At 35.1% G+C, this 21,697-nt stretch overlaps 2 protein-coding genes across 3 annotated transcripts in view; one reads left to right on the top strand and one right to left on the bottom strand.

The window, feature by feature from the left end:
- plagl2 (pleiomorphic adenoma gene-like 2) overlaps nt 1–7,848 on the bottom strand; it is a 47,345-nt gene extending 39,497 nt beyond the window's left edge. For both annotated transcript variants that reach the window (XM_055188358.2, XM_055188359.2), the window contains exon 1: nt 7,464–7,848. The gene's annotated coding sequence lies outside the window, so the exon portion shown is untranslated. The remainder of the gene's footprint in view (nt 1–7,463) is intronic.
- A 9,312-nt stretch (nt 7,849–17,160) lies between these two features.
- Nucleotides 17,161–19,995, top strand: pofut1 (protein O-fucosyltransferase 1). The gene is made up of 7 exons (XM_055189159.2): nt 17,161–17,339; nt 17,646–17,767; nt 17,936–18,118; nt 18,506–18,618; nt 18,717–18,909; nt 19,102–19,344; nt 19,429–19,995. The coding sequence occupies exons 1-7, from the start codon at nt 17,201–17,203 to the stop codon at nt 19,621–19,623; spliced, it is 1,188 nt and encodes a 395-aa protein (XP_055045134.2). The 5' UTR covers nt 17,161–17,200; the 3' UTR covers nt 19,624–19,995.
- The last annotated feature ends 1,702 nt before the right edge of the window (nt 19,996–21,697 follow it).

Below are 21,697 nucleotides of genomic sequence, written 5' to 3'. Positions count from 1 at the left end.
ATCATGAGTGACTCTGGGCAGATCTAATAGTTTTAAACTTCAACAGAAGACCCTCCTTAACGGCAGTAACGCTTTGCGAGCGTGGCCAGACTCTCTGTACAAATGAAATTAATGAATGAGAGTCTGGTTGGACTAGGCTATAAAAACGGCACATTTTTGCTCACACCTACAAAGCGTCAATTTTAACATGCTGTAAAAAATTATCGATATGGTATTTTGAGCTAAAACTTCACATATGCACTCTGGGGGCACCTAAGACTTATTTTACATCTTTAAAAAAATCTCATAATATGACCCCTTTAATGCTAATAAAGCGGCAAAAATGAGCAGCGTATGCGTGGCTTGCGCACTCCTCTCACACAGAAACAGTGCACGCATATAGCCCAGCTGTTTGTGTTTCAATGGCTTAAAATCACTTGCTTTTAAACTGCAGTGCTTAAATATGTGTGCAACGGTAAGTTTTCGTGACTACGCGTACAGCAACGTGATGTGAGTGCGTAACCCCGATTTTCCAAAATCTCTACCGGTTGACAAATTTCTATCGGTTTATCGCCCACCCCTAGCTTCATATGTTGAAACATTACCTATAAACACCATCTGATTTAACTTTCTAAAAAAAAAAACTTTTCATACTTATGAAGTTATTTGGCCAACTAACAAGTGCATCAATTGAGGGACCTTGAGCAGTTTAAGATGAGTCAAAGTTTGCGTAAACATCTTTTATACACAATGCATGATTTTGAGGATTTCACTTTTTGTAACTTTGTGGTTTTGTGGTTTTAAATTTAAGATTTAAATTAGATTTTCAGATCAAGGCTTAGGTCTTGGTTTAAACAAATTTATAGTCTACATTATTGTTAAATAAAACATTATTTAACTGCAAAAATAAATAATGAAGGCAGTGTCTAGGCATGTTATTGTCATTTAAAAAAAAAATCTAAAATCATTCAAAACAACCACTGGTGCATAAAAGTGCCTGTTGTTAAAGAAACACCTCAATGCTCCATGTTTCAATTAATGTTTTTAAAATTGATTTTGTTTTACTTTTTATTGTATATTGTTCTAACATAATTATTTTTTCCTTTTCTTTTTATGAGAGAGAGAGAGAGAGAGAGAGAGAGAGAGAGAGAATTGAGTAGTACAATTACTTTATTATTAACTTATCAACTTATATTTTTCAAGTGACACAGAAACAAGCAACTCGATTCTCTCTGTCTGCTCTCTCTGTTACAGCAAAAAAATGTGACAATGAATTGTGTGGACCACACACCTGACAACACACAATGACATGGCAACCGACTCGCTCTCATCTTCTGCCAAAAAACACTTCACTATCAGACTCTCATTAAATCAACAAAAAACAAACAACAACCATCTTGTGTTTAGAGACCACAATAAAATTCTCGATGACTATCAGAGCTCAAAAGATATGATGCTCATACAAATGTGCACTTGCTCACTGGTAAGAAAACAAATTCATTCAAGCAAAAACCATTCAAGCCAAAAAGCTTAAAGTGTGTATTTAAAGTGGCCAAAGGTGCAGAACCATGATGCTGAGATATTAAACTTCACAAAGTTAAGAAAGACAAAGACAAAATAAATTGTTTTTTTATGTTGACTACAACAGACTGTAGTTACAAAGACCAGCAGGACTGTTATCACATAAAGCAATAATATAAATCATGACAGTATATGTGCGAACTATTCCTTTCAGTCCTGGAACAGCACTGGGATGCTTTAATGTTTCGTATAACAGTTAAAGGACCCAACAAAGTTACCAGTTTCCAAAGTGAACACATCACGGCAGACGCAGATACTCACACTTCTTCATGCTCCCTACTAATTATAGTATATAAAGAAAATACAGTATATAGGGAGACTAATATATAATTCCATATTAAAGTAAATGTTGAGCTTGTTTATGTATATACAAGTTTAAAGTCTCAAGGAAGATTGTAGAGAGAGAATTTAAAAACCCTATGTAACAGTTTCACAAATCAAAGCCGTTCTCTACAGTTCTTCTTTTACAACTTGAAGTGCTTTTGATATTAGTTGGATTCTGGGAATTCAACTCATACAGTTACCCATAAATGAATCATGAATCACTTGCTCTACCCCTCTTCTGTAAGCTCCGAATCTCTCTCCTCTTCCAACATCTAAATCATACGAAATGACTTTTGGATTCTCAGCACATGACTGTGCATCAGTACTGTGGTAGACACAGATGATTTCAATATTTATGAACTAAATTCAATTCACCTCCTTTTCATATAACTTTGTAACTTGTTTGGATTATTCCTTGTTTGTTTTTTTCTTTATTATCCTTTTGAAATACAAATTACATTATTTGTTACAATATACATTGTATATTGCATAAACAGCACCCACCCCTACACCCACAAGAACTTCAAGTGATATCCGCTCTGGTTTATTATAGAAAGCTTTCAAATATTATATATATATAATACACTTTACTATCAACTATCGATTCTATAATATATACATTATTTTGGTAAATATAAGCACTATTGTTTATACTATCTAACAACTCTATTTTCAGAGATAAACATGCATTTTCTGTAAATCAGCTTTGAAACAATATGCAACTATAGAAATAAATCTGAGCTCAGTTGAATTATATGTTAACTTTGAAAAGAAACAAACTTTTAAATATTTGGTTTCTTAGATGAACTTTTAAACACACACACAAAAAAAATATTACAACATATCTTACACAGCAAAAGAACATGCATGAGACAACAGTATATTTTGTGAATGAAGATAATAAATCTACAACAAAGGTAGCAAAGAGACAGTAAGAGAGTGATAAGTCACTCAGATAGGAAGAACCATCTTTGGGGTGCAAAAGTGGACGAGAGATCTGAAGGAAGAGAAGGAGGGGTTGCTATATAAATGCTGCTCAGTGATGGATAGACTCAGGGTTTGAAAAGCCACACCTGGCTGGCTGCTTTCAGAAGGCGAGTTTTACTCATTTACAGTGACACTATGCCTTTCAAACATCTAGCGTCTTCTTACTATATAAAGACAGCGCATACTGCATGTGCAGTCAGAATGTATGCCAGCCAAAAAAACACACTAATTTCTTGTGCATGTGCAAGTCAAGTCATTGGTTCCAGTGTGGCATGTTTACAGTTTTGCAATGCTGTTAGAACCATTTGCGCATTTTTACCGCATTTTATGGGTTATGCTATGTTACTTTTTCTGTTCAATACACAAAGATGCTTTGCACTTAGTCATGATATGTTATTACAGACTTGGTGAATGCAATTCTCCACTACTACCATTCATTTAAAATCCTGATCAAATTTAGTTAGAAACATTTCTTTATATAGCAGCCCAGTCACACAAAATTACATACCTATAGTCACGTAATTTTTGATTCTTTTTCGTGATACTGTTACGAATTTCTGCGTTTTTTCTCATTCTCACGGATTGGTTATTCAACTGTTTTGTCCTATTTTCTTACTATTTTCGCATCGGATCTAGATAAAATTACATCCTTACCCAAACCCAACTCTAACCCTAATGCCAGGCGACATGTTTTAAAATTTAGAAAATATAAAAAAAATCAGAAAAAATAGTAATACTTAAAGTGACATCCTAATGCAAACACCAAATCTAACCCTAAACCGAAGCAAAAATGGTTTGAAAATAGGAAAAAGCAGTTGACTAACCAATACGTGACAATGACACATAAACAGAAATTCGTGATACGATCACGAAAAAACATGGAAATTCGTGACAGTATCACGAAAAAGAATAAAAAATTACGTGACTATAGGTAGGCTACATAATTTTGTGAGACTGGTTATAAACACGTCTGCAGATTTTCTACATGTAATGTACAGGAAAATTATAACAGAAATTACTACCATCGACTGAAAATTATTAGCAAACATTTAGCAACATCTATTAGATTCTAAAGAATCTTTGGGAATCTTTTGGTAAAGATTTTGAACTTTTTAACTTTACAATTTATTTAATTTGTAATTACATTCATCTATCTTGTTTTTTGCTGATATTTTTAGTTTCATAAAGCTTTTAAGAAGGCAGAATTAGCTGATTTGCTAAATGCAAAAACAAAACTGTGAAAAACACACATTTCCACATATATTTTAATTTAAGTCCAAATATGGGAAATAAATGTTTCTGATTTTCACAACAATGTTAAAAGTGGCTCATAGTGCTTATTAATAAATATAAAATGTGTTTACTAACATTGAACGTTTGTTAAATATTTGGTGTTAATTGTTTGCATTGAAATGAACTTTAATTCTATTATGTAACATTTGTGGTTACATTGTATTTTATTTGTTAACTTTACACAGCACAAAAATGTAAATTAAAATTAACTTTATCGAATATGACAAATTATTCAAATTTCAAGAAACACTTAACAATAAGGTTGTATTTGTTGTTAAGCTAACATTCGTCGGTAGCTAACATGAACTTGCAATGAACAGCATATTTTTCAGCATTTATAAATCTTTCTTAATGTTAGTTATTAAATGTTAATATTAGTTTATTGTGAACTCCTATTACAACTTTTAATTAAAAAAATGTAAAGGCTGAAAATAAACGAATGATTCATAAATGCTTTATAATTATTGTTGTGCATTGTTAGTTCCTAAAGCATTAACTAATGTTAACAAATGCAACCTTATTGTAAATGATTTCAATTTCATTCAGAAAGGTCCACAGATGTTTAAACCCGAAAACTGAACGAACGATTGGTCTGACAGTTGTCTTGTACCATTCATTGATAAGAATCTCATTTTGGTGTTTAGACCCTTGGAGGAGTTATACTGCCCTACTGAACTTGTCCTGATTTTATCTCCCTCTTTTTCTCTCCTCCCTCCCTTTATGGGGTGACTGAGTGACCAGTGCAGTCAACAGCTACCGTACATGAAACGCTGAACTGCACACATAAATACTCCCCAGTGTCTGTTTTACACATGGAAACACAAATACATACGATTTACTCTTGATTGCAAACAGAAACAAACAGACACACTGCGCCATAAAGCCGCATTACTGTCACACATTGCTTAAATTATAACAGTGACTAAATGGCTATATTAATCTAACCCAGATCTCAGGCTCAGCATCTTCCCTGTTCTCTCCTCTCTGCTATGAGTGGAGGATATAAGGACTCATATGAGAGCTGATCCCTATTCTACAATGGGTATTAAGCAGCGTTTGTGCTCTCCAAAGCCTGTCCTACCTGTTAACCCCTCTGATGTGCTTTCTCATGATAATCAGGCTGTTACCCAGCGAGAAGCATGGAATTGTGGGATGTTTTCAGAAGAGAACCCCCCCCCCTTGATGCACATGCTCGCTCTCCTACTTTTTCTAACTCACACACGCTGAATCAAGCATGTAAGCTGTTTTTTTAGGGAACACATGAAGGGTAGTTCACCCAAACTGCTGAGGACTTTGTTTATTTAAAACTTCCACCAATGTTTAAATGTGCTGCTAATCCAGCCTCAACACAGGGAAACAAACAACCCGCATCTCTCAAAAACGCCTTCCGGTGGACTTTTATAAAGATGCTGTTAGCAATCATTGAAAGGATAAAGACAAGCAAATACATTTGGTATTGATGTGCAAAAAGTATTGCATTGCCAATGCCCAATAATCTAGAAAAAGTAAAGAATTTTCTTCTGCTGAAATTCTAGTGCTCATCCATTTCATTTCACACCAACATATACATTTCACATGCACATTTTGCCATGCAAGAACTCTTGAAGATCTTAACAAGAAAAAGACCACCTTGCCTGTGAAAAGGAAATGCTCCAACACAAAACAATATGCATTTCAACATGCAAAAAAGAGTGATGTCAATAACAAAAGCACTGTCGCGTGACGATCTCACTTCCATTTCCTTATTATGTAGCTAGAGGCAGTGGAAGTGGAGGGCCATGATGGAGCACAACCGCCAAACATTGAAAACTCATTGCAACGTGATATTTATCAGTCATAGAAAAACTTTTTTGACATGTATTTGATCAATCCAACCAAAATGAAATGATTCCAGTAAATCGTTGCCACATATTTCACATCTCAATTGTTTTATAATTGCATATATTACATATTACTACATATGTGTTTCTGTAGCTCAAATGGTTGAGCACTGCAAAGATCTTAGGTTCGAAACTAGGCAACACACACATTAATATAAAAAAGGTCTAGTTTGAATGCACTGGAAGTTGGCACGGTCTGCTAAATGCATAAAGTTTACAGAAAGAGATGTCAGCATGCACTGCTACAGGTGTTTGAGCATGCGTGCATATAAAGTTGCAATGAAGTTTACAAGACTGGTCACAGTTACAGTATGCTTATTCATTTTTTAACGAATTGCAGCATACATTTAATTCGATTTTCATCTTTCAGACATTTAGTCAAGAATCTAAAATATTATTTTGACATTTAATGAATGACATCTACACGTAGGTATGACGTTCTTTGACGTGTCTGCACGTGAATCGTGTTGATTTATCATCTAAACAACGCAAGTAAACGTGATTTACATAAAAATATCCAAGCTTTCTATAGTAAATGAATATTAAAATGAGGTATATTGCTGACTCAAACAAAACCCACACCTTTAATGCTTGACAATCTTGTATGTTAAGTAGCTCTTAACAAACAAGTTTTCACAGAAGATGGCAAAAGTCAAATCGCTTCACAATCCGCCCATGAACATCCGATCAGTAGCAAACAAACGACGAACAAGCTATTGCAGCATGAAGCTATAGCAAGCAACAGTCAAGCAAAACTGGACGAAAACAGCTGTATACTTCTTATTAAACACCAAATTGCATATACATTCACAAATAAGACAGATTAACGTATAGACACAAACGTTTGTGTATATCTTAAACTTATGTTTCAGACTCGTCGCTGTAACTTATAGCGTGTCTCTGACACAGCACATGCATAGGCTCCCTGTGAGCCATAAATGTTTAGAAATTACTTAAAATTCAACGATTCACAGCAAAACGACATTAAACATCAATCGGCACAGAAGAGCCCACGGTCGATCAAATGCATTTTGTTTACAAACTGAAAGTTCAGCATCCGTCGCGTATTTATCGATGAAGTTTTGCGAAGCGCGAGCGAACGTGCAATTAAAAATTAAATACCCAACATGGTTTTACAAAATATTCCAAATATAAATGACGTCGGGTCGAGACGAAATAACAACACCGTTGTTACAATGTAACACTCGTAATCTTTCCTATCGATCACCGAAGTGTGGGATCGTGTTAATTATCGGTATCTCATTAAAAAAACATGCACACATCAAAACGTGCAGCTACATTATGAGGACTTGCAAAAAAAAATCGAGCAGTTGCCCACCAAAAACTTTCCAGCACCGCATTAGTCAATTTCACAAGGAACCCCCGTAACATTCCAGCACCGACTATGGGCAAACTTACCGTGGGAGCCCCACGCCACTGTTCCTGGTCTTTCTCCTCTTGATCTGTTGTTTTATTATTTTTTCCAATTTTTTCTCTAATTTTTCTTTTTTCGGGGCCTGAGTGTCTCGCGCTCCTCAGGCTGCAGCAGCGGAGTTATGGGGCGCGCGAGCATTGTGGGAGTGTGACGTCAGGCCACTTTCACAAACTTTTTACAGGGGCTGGTAAACTGTTGTGTGTGTGTGCGTTGTGTGTGTTTTTGGGGGTTGTGTTTTACACAACGTTATGATTAATGATGGATTAGTGGCGGGACTGATATAGCAACTGAATGATTATCGGAAGAGAAGAGACTCAGAAAGCCGATAGCGTTTTTAAATAATTAAATGCAGCATGTTTAATGCAAGGTGACAAGATGCACTCTCGCTTTCCTGCTTTTTTGTGCACGATACTGTTCTGTTTCCTGATACAATGCTAACTATTATCGCTGGTATTTTAATAAGTACCCATTTATTTTTTACAGTTAATATTTAATCATTAATCATTGGTTTAATTGATTAATTTAACATATTGTTAAAGGTTTGCATGTAGGCTAAGGGTTTTCTTAATGTTTAGTATCAAATAATCTAGTATCAAATGAATACTACTCATTGCGTATGTTTATTCCACATTTATGCTTGTATAAAATATAAAATAAAAAATAAGGTTTATTTATAGATCTAGTTACTTTATTTATGTTGTTTACATCTAATTGTAATTTAGAATATAATTATTTACTGTACCAATATCTCTATTAGACAAGTAATGACAAGCAAACAAACTTTGAATATTTTTGTGATTACAGTTAAAATCTTGATTCTTTGCTGACAGTTAATCAGATAATTATTAAATTATCAGAATATTATTATTATTTATATGTTTATGTGTAATTGGTTTATTGACCATGGGTAATATGTGTTGTTCAGAGGTTGTTTGATTTTAAAAAGATGAAGAGCAACTTCCACGTGTAGTTTCCCAATGGTCCCATTTCACCTTGTTTTTTTTTTTGGTTAGGGGGATTACTTCCAGGGCATACCAACCCGTTTCCTCACCACCCCAACCCCCTCATCCGACCAGCGTGTGTGTGTGTGTGTGTGTGTGTGTGTGTGTGTGTGTGTGTGTGTGTGTGTGTGTGTGTGTGTGTGTGTGTGTGTGTGTGTGTGTAGGGGGTGGGGGAGCAAGGGTCTTCAATAAGCCTCTCGGCGTGTTCACGCAGTGCTAAAGGGCGAAACGTGTCCAAGTTTATATATGTGTATATAAATAACCTAAGCACACCCAGAGAGCCCTAATGCCATTTTAAATTAAATATATTCAGTAAAGCATCAGGAATGTTTTGCTAAACAGGAATTGTTGGAGAAATCTCCAAAAAAAAGTTGTCTGGACACCTATTTATCATTTGGAGTGATAATGTCAGGTAGTTTTGAAACGGAATTGTTGCGGCTTTCTTGAGCTGGAGGGGGAAGTTCATGACAGAGCGTTTGGATGCCTGAACGCCCGGAAGAGATGTTTAACTTAACGAACTTACATATCTGGACTTATGAAACAAATTTGCACCATTTTCTTTAGATGCACATTTATTCTCGACATTCACGTAACCTATACATTAGTAATTGTTCTGCTATGTTATTTTTCGATTTCAAAATTAATAATTTATTATCTAAAAACAATGTTTCTACCATTTTTACGCAAATAAAAATATGCAAGGTATTTTGATTATTAAAAACCAAAGGAATTAAGCTTATAATGAAAGGTTTTAATACAAAAAGTTTTCGTTAGAAATTTTAAATATCTCAACAATAGATGAAAAGTAACAGATTCTTGGAATTTAATAATTAACTTAATTGTCTGATAAACACAATAATTTAGGCAAACTAGATAAAAAAACTGGTACAAGTTTGGTTAATTTAGACTGCAAAATAGCCTATATGAAAAATACATCAGGGTGCAGTCAAGAAGGAAAGACCAAAGGGGAAAACCCAGAAGACTATGCATTATGTGGTATGAGATGATTAAAGGTTAGGAATTAAGGTTTTATACAAATAAAAAAGAATTAAAAAGTCATCTCTCAGTGATCAAATGGAAAGTTATTTAACACAATGTGTGTAACATTCCCCTAAAAAGGTTAAAGATTTATTTTTACATAACAGTTGTGTTGCAGTGAGCATGACTTAGTTTTTAAATTATTATTTTAACAATTCAACAGCAAGAAATAAAATGATTACAGCTATTCATCATCAGAAAAATTAACATTTGACTATATTATAACTGAATACAATAATGGCAAACAAAAGTGCACATTAAATGCATATAAAAAAACTAAAGAGCCCTTTGTAAAAACTTTTAAAATGTGATCTGTTCATTTTTGAAAGATTGTGAAAAAACCGATCAAAGATCATGAACTTCTGCTTTAAAACAACTCTTATAAATCTGAAATCTTTTATAGAGCTTATTTATAACGTTTGTCACAACATGTATATACTTTTTTATATTTTATTTTGCCAGCACAATTTATGTGATCTAATACATAATACTGTGGTATTTAAACAAGAATAAAACATTTGTTTAATAAGACTGAAAATGTATTTCTTTGTATAATTTGTTTTCATAAACAAATCTATGATGAATCTATGGACATTGTAACTCAATGCTCAATCCTAACAAGCATTCTTATGGTTCTAACATCATTTTCTATGTTAAACGGTTTGTGTTAGCCAATAGTTTTATTTAAAGCAAAACTAGTCAAAGTTCAGTGGTCAGAGGCAACTTCTCCAAACACCACACGGACGGATGTGAAGAGAAGGTCATGCAAACTTCACACGCTGTAAAGTTAAGGTGAGTATGATGATGAGTGAATTTGGCAGCAGCTGTTTTTTATACAAACAAAATCATTTACATTTTTACATAAGTGCCATAAAATCTGTTTCCAGAATAACAGACACTAGTCAGGGCATGAAATTAAATAAACGTAACGAGAACCACTAAGCAAACAAAAAACGTGTAGCTTTGCAAAATTTAATATGTTATTATTAACATATCAAAATGTATGGTCGCTCTCATAACTGTGACATTTACTAATAATGTCATGCATGTGTTAAAATGATCAAATCAATCCAGTGGACCATCTTCCTCCTAAAGATAATTCAATTAGATTCAGATTCATGACTTTCTTAAATATTTTAGAAAGCCATCCACACTAAGGTCTTGTCAGGCTGTGTGGTTCCTTAAAGAACCTTTAAGATCCACAGAACCTTCCTGTTGCTTCTTTGTAGTAGAAAAGGATGTTTAGGTTAAGTTCCACATAACATAAAAGGTAAAGATAGTTCAGGAAAGGTTCAGGAACTGTTCTTTGGAGAACCAAATAATGACATCACTGCAAATAACCTCTTTAGAACCATTAATTTTAAAAGTGTAGCTGCTAATTGACCTGATGTTCCAATATTATATGTTATGATAAATGTATGTAAATTAGTTCCTTTTGTAGAGAGCATTTTAAACATTCCACACATACATTTGAAATATAAAGCACTAGTACTAAGAAACCAAGACTTTTCTGTATCTTATATAAAATATGATGCTTTGAATGCGTTAATTGTAAAAAAAAGATCTGTTAAGGAAAGTTAAAGATCAAGGCAACACAATGCATTGAATTGTCACAACGCATTTTGGTTGTCGATTTGGTTGTTTTTACGTTAAAATGTCAAAAAATCAAGACAATGATTAAAATTATTTGTTAAAGAAATGAACAATTATGAAAACAATAAAAGTCTATTTGTCTTCATTGTTTTATATCACTCCTAAATGGAGTAAATTATCTGATCTTTGTATCCCAGAAGAAGAGCATCCTACAAAGGAATTTAATATAGATGCACAGACCTCAACACTAACACAAAAAACCTCAATTACAGGAACAAACATCATTAAATGAATCTCTCATCACCACCAAAAACGTATAAATAAAGCTGGCAAACAGCAAAACAATACGCCTGTAACAGTAAACACAAAATGTATTTATACAGTGAATGTAACTAGTTTGTTTGTTCAGACAACTCTGTTATCTGGAGCAGAATTGTTGAAATAACACATGATTCAAAGGAAATCAAATATATGCTCCTGTATTTCCCTGTACAGTATATGCTGGATTAAATGTAATTGCTTTTTATGTGCAGTGAAAATACAAAGGTACTATCAATTACTTTGGGAAAACTAAACATTTTCCATCGGCATGGCAGTTTAAAACACTAAATAAATATGCTAAAGCCACATGCAAAACATGACCCGACTTGATTAAGTCCAGAAGGATGTCGTTCAAAAATCAAAGAGCTCATTTAATTTGGGCAGTGCCCACTAACAGCCAGTCGCTTTCTCGTTCTCCATCACACGCACAAACAAACCTACGCATGTTACCTCTGTTAGACATCAAAATCTCCACAGGTTTGGTCAGAACTTTCCCTTTTACAATTAAATCAAGTACAAACAGAGACTACACACCCATATGAAAGGAAAGATTTCCCAACCCGGGCTGAGAATAGGTTATATGATTGTTTGTTTGTTTATTTATTTATTATGTTGGGACTTTGTGGCTTTCCTCCATTACGGTTGATTACAGTGGATCGGTGGTCTGTCATTTAGACGCTACAGATCGATTTTAAAGTGCTCTGTGAAACGCCACACACACACACACACACCAGTAAAACCTCTTCTCTCTCCACCTCAAAAGTGCTTGTAAAAAACCCTATTATGGAGAACAAGGGCAGAGTGAGTTTCAAAGCAAAGTCGGCACTCCGTTCCTTCTCGACGGACTCCTAATTACTCTCTGATTAACCGTGGGACCCACAAAGCTGATATTGCTTCTTTATACGAATGCCTTGATGACAGGAACCAAGAATAGTGGAAACACACACACGCATGCTAAAATAAACCAGAAAGAGTGTTTGAAGGCCATCGGGGGAACATCTGTGGCTGTTTACCAGTAAGTAGCCAGTAGTCAAATCTCTAACAGGTTTGGGTGTCATCCTGATTCCTCCTCTCCTCTCGTTGTGTCTCCTGACTCCTAAATCCCTCTCATTAAAATTTCTTAAAATGAAATCCAACACGTCCCCTCAGTAAAGCCTGTCATCTCCCAGGAAAAACACGAACGGCCCTTTAAAAAAAAGCCATTGATGACAACAATGGCAATTAAGCAAGAGGCGATTTGTACACATCTGGAGTGGATTGCACAAAATGAGCTCTTTGGCTGCCTTCTCCCCCGAATTGGGGACTGCAGCGGGTTAAGGGGAGCGTGTTTTTTATGTATTTGGTTCAAAGCAGATGGTTGGTTTATGTTAGCACAAAAAGGCGATAAACAGCTTGGGTGCGCTGTCAAACCACCAATAGTGAACATTAAAACTTGTCTTCCTCAAACTTTTCTGTCTACTGTGAATGCTGCAAAAGTAGCATTTAAATAAATAAAATACCTGCTTATTTGCTCCTGTAGCTTTTTTGGTACAGCATTGTGCAAAGCTCATGGGTTTGAATCCAAGGAAAGACACAAACTGATAGTCACTGAAAGTCACTGTGCATTAAGGGCTTACCAAATGCATGTATTTCCACACAGGTTTATAATTTGATATAAATATGATATAGGAACTCATTTGGCCATTGCTTTGATAGTTGATGGTTTTCTAAATGATCTCAAGCTGTCACCCGGGCAATACCCTTTAAAATGGTCCTAATATGTACCATTTATGTTATCAATTGATACCTTTAAGGTACTATGCACTCTTTGGTATTAAGATTTACCATTGATATAAACTCTTTAGATGTAAAGGTGTACTTTTTGAAAGGCTATGTCCCAGTGACAGCTATGGACCATTACATTTTTCTGAAGGTGTACAGTTTTGTATGTTGAGTTTTACTTGAAAAATACAAATAAAGACCCGTGAGCAAAAGGGAGAGAGTTTGTACGAAGGTAGGAAACACTGAGTCCTAAGGTAAGTGTGATAGCCGCAGTATCACCCGTCAGCCTGTCAGTGCAGTGGCTCTGTTCGCAACTGATAAGACATTTGGGTGAACCCTGCCATGATCTGCATACGCACACATACTCTCCACCACTCCTTCCTAATAATATTTAGAAATAGATAATGTGACATTTATTGGACATCACGTCTCTTTAATCTCTTCCACGTGATGAGCCCTAAAATAAACACTAAAATATAGTATGTGAATATGTTCAGTGTCTTTATGAACAGGAAGGGATGAGTAAGCAATTTATTTTGAAAATGTGTAATTTGATTTGTAACACACATGCTCTTGAAAATAATGGTGTGCACCATTTTGTGAAAACTCACCTAAAGTAATTTTTAGGCAAACAATGAACAATATCATTTTAAGCATTTATTAAAGGGGACATGTCACAATAATTTTTTAAAGATTTTTTAAAATAAATCTTTGGTGTCCCCAGAACACATAAATGAAGTTTTAGCTCAAAATACCATATAGATAATTTATTATAGCATGTTAAAATTGCCACTTTGTAGATGTGTGCAAAAACGTGCTGTTTTGGGTGTGTCCTTTAAAATGCAAATGAGCTGATGAAATGCAAACACTGATCACAATGATGGTAGTTTGTTGCAATTCAAACTCATTTGTGCTGTCAATTATTTTCTCTCTCTCTCTCTTCCTCTCTGAACTAAATGTCAGTGCCGTGGTTGGAGAGTGCAGATTAAAGGGCGGCATTATCATAATAAGATCCCCTTATGACATCACAAGGGGAGCCAAATTTCAATGACCTATTTTTCACATACTTGCAGAGAATGGTTTACCAAAAATAAGTTACTGGGTTGATCTTTTTCACATTTTCTAGGTTGATAGAAGCACTGGGAAGCCAATTATAGCACTTAAACATGGAAAAAGTCAGATTTTCATGTCATGGCCCCTTTAATCTTTGTTAATATTAGTATCAATGCAGTTACTCATGTTAGTTCACTAATGTTATTAACTAATTAACTAATGTTAACAGATTCAATCTTTGATTTTAATAATGTATTAGTAAGTGCTGGGATTAACTTAAACTTGTTCAATGATAGTTAAAGGGACAGTACGTAGGATTTTAAGTGTTTTATTAATCAAAATCAATGTCTTTATTCATAAATATGTCCTCGTTGGTGTTAAATGACCTCTGCCAGTGATCTTACTTTTCTTTGTACACTTAGAATTTCTTCTCTTTACTTACATTGAACGGGTAAGTCCAAGAATGCTTCCATGTCGTTCCTCTGTATTGATAAATTATAATAGCAGAGAGGGACAAAAAGCACTAACGCGTTTTCATTCAGAACACGTGAACTAGCTGAAACGGACAAGGAGATCAATGATTACATAACGGCTACCGTAGTTGCAACACGCATTTGGAAAACAAGGCGCTAGAGAGCACTATTCGTTTGAATGCAAAATACAATTTTACCACTAGATGGGGTAAATCCTACTTATTGCCCCTTTAATGTTCGCTAATGCATTAATTGTTAATAAATCATTTCATTTATTTCTGGGTTATGGTTAGACGTCTATAAATTTTTTGCTGGCAGCCCAAACCTTTATTTTAGCCTAAACGTCTGGGCTGTGTTTAAAATGCAAAATCAATAATTTTGAATCGATTCAAAGCACCTCACGCTGATCTTTACCAAGCAGATTCACGTTTAGAGGAAACATTTGTTCTCTCCGAGTTGCTGTTCCTCTCTCTCATCGCAGATGCTTCATGCAGTCAGGTGCTTGAGTACACAATGAGAACCGATTGTTTAAACCTCTATCTTGTGGCCTTTGAAGATCTGATTCGCTTCCTCACCTGAAGGAAGTTTCAGAACTGCACAGTTAGAGAGCAAGATCTCAGACTTGCTCCTGTGTATTATCATCACAGTCATCTCTAACAATGACAAACACTGTCTGGTGTGTGTATGTATATGTGTGTGTGCAAATGTGAACTTCTCAATGAATGGGGGATGGGAAAGGTCTTTAGAGAGAAGGGATAAATGGAAGGCAGTAGACACAGGAAAGAGAGAAACACGATGACAGAGAGCAGCAGGAAATACGAAATAAGAGATATGCCGAGTGAATGGAGGTATACACTGTAAAAAATTGCTGTATGCAGCAGTATGCCAGTAACTTCCTGAAGATTTATATTTATCTAATTTATTGGCAACAGTTTGTTCAAAGAAAAATAACATAAAACATTTACAAGTCTTTGTCTTTACAGAATAAAATGATTAAAAAACAGCCTCATGCAAAGCATGCTGGGAACCAGAAATCCTCATCAACCTTTTTCTGTTTATTTTTCTTCATATTCTGGTTTACAGAAACGCTTTGCATGAGTTTTTTTTCCTGTAAACATAGTCTTTTTAATGTTTAATGTCAGTAAATAACATACAGTTAAATCTACAATAAGTTTTTAACAGTGTATATTTGGAAACATTTTTAATGTTTAATGTCAGTAAATAACAAAGAGTTAAATCTACAATACGTTTTTAACAGTGTATATTTGGAAACAAATGCATATATTTAAAAATAATGTGGGTAAATGATGACTGCATTTTCATGAACTATCTTTGCGTGGAGTGTGATTTTTTATATTGTGGAAATAAGAGATCCCCTGAAAATAAGAGATCAACGCATCTTGACATTGTGTGTACTACATGTGAAATGGTCCGTAGGGGAGACATGTAAATCTATTCTCTTTTAATTGTAATTTCAATCTCTTTTTAATAAAATGGATTGAGATACACTGCGGTAGTGAAAGCTTTCAAACTGTAACATGCAACATGTGACATCCATTTCTACCCAATTAATGACTTACATATGAAACACTTTAGAGTAAATACAGACTCTTCTGACAGAAACTAATGACTTGGAGCTCAATGTGAAAATACAAAGGATTCTATGAACAGCAATACAAATACTTCATTATTCATCTAAATGTGGTTACGTTTTTGTTAAAGACATCTGTTTTAGTGTAAAATTTAAGAACTACAAATTTAAGTGAAACAATAACAGTCCCACACTTTCAGGAACATGCAATGGGTAACACACAAGCTTTAAACTGTTCTAGTTTAGAATAGCTATTTGACAGACATCATCTGAAACTTCACTTGTTTCAGTGCTATTACATGTCAAGCATGTTGTACTACAAATAAACATGCCTTATTGAAATAAAGAAGTCATGCATCCGACTGGCTCCTAAACGGAATAAACTTCCTCAAATAATGCATGTTAAAATAACACAAACTGTGTAATGATTTAACTTTTATGAGTTGTTTACTTAAATGTTTGTTCGTGTATAGCTTGTTTATATATACACTATACTGTTCAAGTTGAAACTCAATTGACTGTAATCTTTTCATAAAATCTAAAACATCTAAGGTGTTTGCTTAAAGGTTTGAAATAGACAAAATAAAAGTGCCACCATTTTTTCCATTAATAAACTATGTTTTTTTTTTATGTTTTTTAATTGGATTGCTATGATTTAATAACAAAGATAAAGCAGCCAATAAGAGCACATCAAAACTTCTTCCATACTGTTTATAAAGCATCGCAAACTTCAAGAAGCTGCTTGATAAATTATCATAAAATGTGAAAAAGTAAGTTTTGCACGGTAGTGTTTTAACCTTCTTATTCTGAACATTTGCGATTCTCAGCTCTCCGGTACGTGAAGGGTTAACTATATTCGCAGTGCATTGTGGGAGAGCGGATGCTTAGCTATGGCGGCGACAGCGAAGAGCTTGAAACTTTTCATTGTAACCTGTTTACATCTGGCTTTCTTTTCAACGAACACGTTTATCCACGCTGCAGACCTGACGTGGGATGCAAATGGATATGTTCTTTATTGTCCATGCATGGGTAATGACAGAATTTATACATTTAAAATACTTAAGTGATAGGTGATCAAATAAAGACAAAAGGTATGTTGAACTTGATGTAGCGCTGCGCAGAATTACATCAGCATGACATCAAAGTACCGCGAGAACGATTCCATAGCGGATCTAAATATTGCTCTCGCAGTACTTTGATGTCATATTCTGATCTGTCTGCGCAGCGCCAAATAAAGTCCAACACACCTAAAATGACAATCAGATTTAATGCATTTAGATGTTTAGTACTGTGGTCTGCAATGTGTTGGAATAAGAAATGTTTATTCTTCTTTAGGTCGGTTTGGAAATCAAGCGGATCATTTTCTCGGCTCTTTGGCTTTCGCCAAAATGCTAAACAGAACTCTAGCGGTTCCGCCGTGGGTTGTTTATCGACATCATGCGCCTCCTTTTACAAACGTAAACACAACAAACGTCCCTCATTTCCTTTCTATAACATGGGAGACTTTACGAGCCTTCAAGCACATTTCATACATTTTAGTCATTTTAGACCTGACATTAGTAGATCAACTGGAAAAACGACTTAATCTATACATGGCATGGTGTGGTTCTCTCCATCTGAAACAGGTGCATGTTCCTTATACTGAGTATTTCCAGTTGGAGCCCCTGAAGCAATACCACCGTGTGGTCAGTCTGGAGGACTTCATGAAGCATTTGGCCCCCAAACATTGGCCCCAGGGTCATAGAGTTGCCTACTGCTTTGAGTCTGCCGCTCACAGGAGCCCTGACAAGAAGACCTGTCCTATGAAGGTAACAAAATGGTTGTGCACAATGTTTGTAGACTACAGACCAGTGTGCACACTTGAGACAGCAATGATAAATCTGAATTGTTAGTTTGGGGATGTCTTACACGAGTGCTGTACATAAAAACACATGGAACTGATAAAATAGTTATTCAACCTTTTTGAACTCAAAAATAATTTATATGGATTTTATGTATAAAAGTAAATTTACTTTTACATACAACAGTTTATAATGTGTTTGGTGTCTGTCAACCAAATGACAATTCTACATAAACACTGACATCTACTGGAATTTTGCCAGAACTGCATTTTGCAATACTATAATAAATGCATGCTTTCCTGTAGTTAAACAAAAATACACCTATAGTAATGCAGCCCTTTGATTATGGTATAGGATGGGAACCCCTTTGGACCTTTCTGGGACCATATTGGAGTCGATTTTGATCGCTCGGTACTATTTGGAAGTCTGTCATTCAGCTCCTATTACCAACCACACTGGAAGACGAGGTATGATTAAAAGAAAGTACTTTCTTTTAATGTTTCAAATAAACATGAATTAAATAGGATGGCACTTTAAACTGCTCTCACTAAAACAACTCCCCAAGGTTCCCCCCATCAGAGCATCCGGTTATAGCTCTCCCAGGAGCCCCAGCACAGTTCCCAGTACTGGAAGAGCATGTGGGTCTGCAGCAGTATGTGGTGTGGTCTGACAAGTTAGTACAAGAAGGAGAGAGTCACATCAACACCCTGTTAACCAGACCCTTTGTGGGCATCCATTTGAGAATTGGTTCTGACTGGGTAAGTTTAGATTGGGATGTGAATGTGGGTTCACTCATTAATGTACGCTTATATTGAAGACGGATCTCTTTAAAACATTTGATTGCTTGTGATCGTGTTGCATTTCTTAGCTTATCAGGTTTTGGAGACTCCTTAAAGTAGCAGTCGGCATCATATCCTCTTTCATGTCGTTCCTTACGTTATTCCACACAGAAAAACGCATGCAAGCTGTTGCAGTCGGGGGATGCCGGTCCTCACTTCATGGCATCTCCGCAGTGTGTTGGGTACGACCGTCAGACCGCACTCCAGTTGACCATGACCATGTGTTTGCCAGAGCTGTCTGAGATCCAGCGTGCTGTCAAACTTTGGGTAAAGAAGACTAATGCTCAGTCGGTATACATAGCCACCGACTCGGAAACATACAGTGCAGAGATTCAGAAACTCTTCAAGGGCAAGGTAATGTAATGTAAACATGAAGTAATAAACATAATGTAACAGAATATAGTGTTGATGAAAAATGTTGTTTTACAATTTGTGCAGGTGAAAGTGGTCAGTTTGCGGCCGGACACGGCTCAGATCGACCTGTATATCCTCGGCCAGGCCGATCACTTTATTGGAAACTGTGTTTCATCCTTCTCTGCCTTTGTTAAAAGGGAAAGAGATATTCATGGGAGACCCTCATCATTCTTTGGAATGGACTTTCCAGGAATAAGGAAAAGAAAAGATGAGCTCTAATGTAATTTGAGCGAGTTACATTGTGATGAACAAGTGAAAATTATGTTTCAGGTTTGATTAGAATCATTTTGATTTGGGTTTGAAATCGGAGGTTTCCGTTTAGAAGTATTCGATACCAAATAGTATTTAATTGGGGGGAGAATAAAGGAAGTTAGTACATTATTAACTTCACTGGACATTGCATATCATCATACACCGAGTTGGAGAGAGTTTAAAATTCTCCCTATGCTGATGTGAGAGTTTTTCTGCCACTCCTTTACTGTGGGCTGCCCAAAATAAATCATTTGGGCCACTACATCTTTCTTTCCCAGATAGATTTATATTGGGACATTGAATATTGCTACATTGCTATTAAACTTTTATATTGACTGAGTGGTTTGTGTTTTTGAGGATTGAAACCAACTGACCCTGTGAACTTTGACAGAGAGAGAGAGAATTAGCAAAGTATTTATAGGGTTAGAATTTGCACTTTTAAGGTAAAGCCAACCTCCAGAGGCACCAGATAATGTGCTGTAATTTTTGAATATGAATATATATGACTGTATTCAAATTTTTAATAATGAAAATAATGTGAAAATAATTATCAATGTCTTGTGAAGTCTTTGATTTCTACAATAGTAATGCATCTGAAGTAAAAAAAAAAAATTTAGAAATGCAAATGCCAAAAACTTAATAAGTGTTTTAAGCTGTTTGTAAGTAATTTTGTACAAATTCAAATGGCACATTCCTGAAACAAGCATCTTTTCCATGGAAACAATAAAATGAGCAGTGTTCTGACTGCACGCATTTACTTCCTTTAGTCTTATGTTGTCTTGGAATCGGTATTGATTGGATTAAAAGGAATAACTGTGTTTTGCTTCATAATTTTATTTCATAACGTGTTTTACTATACATAAATGTGTCATATTATCTGTCTAAAATTCATCAAATTGAATACTATTAATGTAATGTTGTTGTATTGCAGTGTTCTGTAACTATATATATTGATTAGTACACTTTTTATTTCTTATTCTATACAGTTTTACTGTAAAATACTGTAGGTACAGATGATTGCAATATATATATATATATTTTTTCAAGAATTGTTTGTAGAAAATGGTCATAAGCTTTATGAGGGCTTATAAAATTTGCATCTGATAAAACATATGCTGTCTGGTTACAAACTTATTAAAGAGCACCTGTCAATTCATGTATTTAAATTTCCTTTGGTGTGTAAGTGTATATTAGTAGATGTTAACAATATGCAAAATTTACATACCCCAAAGTGAATTTATTTTCTTGGACTACAACAAACACACATATTGTAGGCAACAGTTTACTATTGGTGATGTAAACATGACATTATCCTAATTCCTCCCGCTTCAGACTGACAGCCTGTAAGTTTAGCAACCGAATCTTTCAAACATGGACCCGAGCGTCACATTTCCGGCTGTCGTCAGAGTTATTCAGGCAAATCACAAAGTACAGATTAGCTGGCCAATCAGGGAAACAGAGCTTTTCAAATCTGTGCGTTTCAGGAAGAGAATGAAATATGGAACTACAAAAATGTGTGATATGTGTAAAATAATGTGTTTTTTAACTATAAACCACGCAAACACATTGTATTATAGTATTTACTAATTAAACTCTGGTTCAATTACTGTAGTAAATATTGTAGTGTTTTTGAGTCTTACATTACTAAATATTTAAAGAGTAACTAAACCCTAAACCAACTTTTTTTAGTTAATGATCTGTAAGAATGATGCTTTATTAGTGCAGTGATTTTAGTAAGTTTTTTGACATTTGGATATAAAGTGTTTCAATACTACAGTATATGGTGTAAAAACGTCTGAGTGCTGCCCTCTTCAGGTTAACCGGTGGCTACTGCAGTTGAATTTTCCTATTGGATATTGGGTCCAAAAAATAACTCGTGACATAAGCAGGTTCAAGCTTACCACGCCCTTGTTACGATCTCACCACAGACTTGGTACGAGCTTAGTTCATCCCCTCTATCTCCGTTGGGATCTGCCCACTTTTCTTGCATTTTTCAAATATTGCCAGTGGGTGGAGTCAGGCTCTGACCAGGGGTTTAGTT

Source organism: Misgurnus anguillicaudatus, chromosome 13 (assembly GCF_027580225.2).
Source record: "Misgurnus anguillicaudatus chromosome 13, ASM2758022v2, whole genome shotgun sequence".
NCBI lineage: Eukaryota > Metazoa > Chordata > Actinopteri > Cypriniformes > Cobitidae > Misgurnus > Misgurnus anguillicaudatus.
Note: the sequence above shows the minus strand (reverse complement) of the source record. Positions and strands in the feature narration are given on the sequence as shown.

Coding starts and splice junctions, on each gene's coding strand:
- pofut1 (XM_055189159.2), top strand. CDS start 17,201: ATGGCGGCGACAGCGAAGAGCTTGAAACTTTTCATTGTAACCTGTTTA. Junction 17,768..17,935: donor ATGCGCCTCCTTTTACAAAC/GTAAACACAACA, acceptor CATCTGAAACAG/GTGCATGTTCCTTATACTGA. Junction 18,619..18,716: donor CAACCACACTGGAAGACGAG/GTATGATTAAAA, acceptor CAACTCCCCAAG/GTTCCCCCCATCAGAGCATC.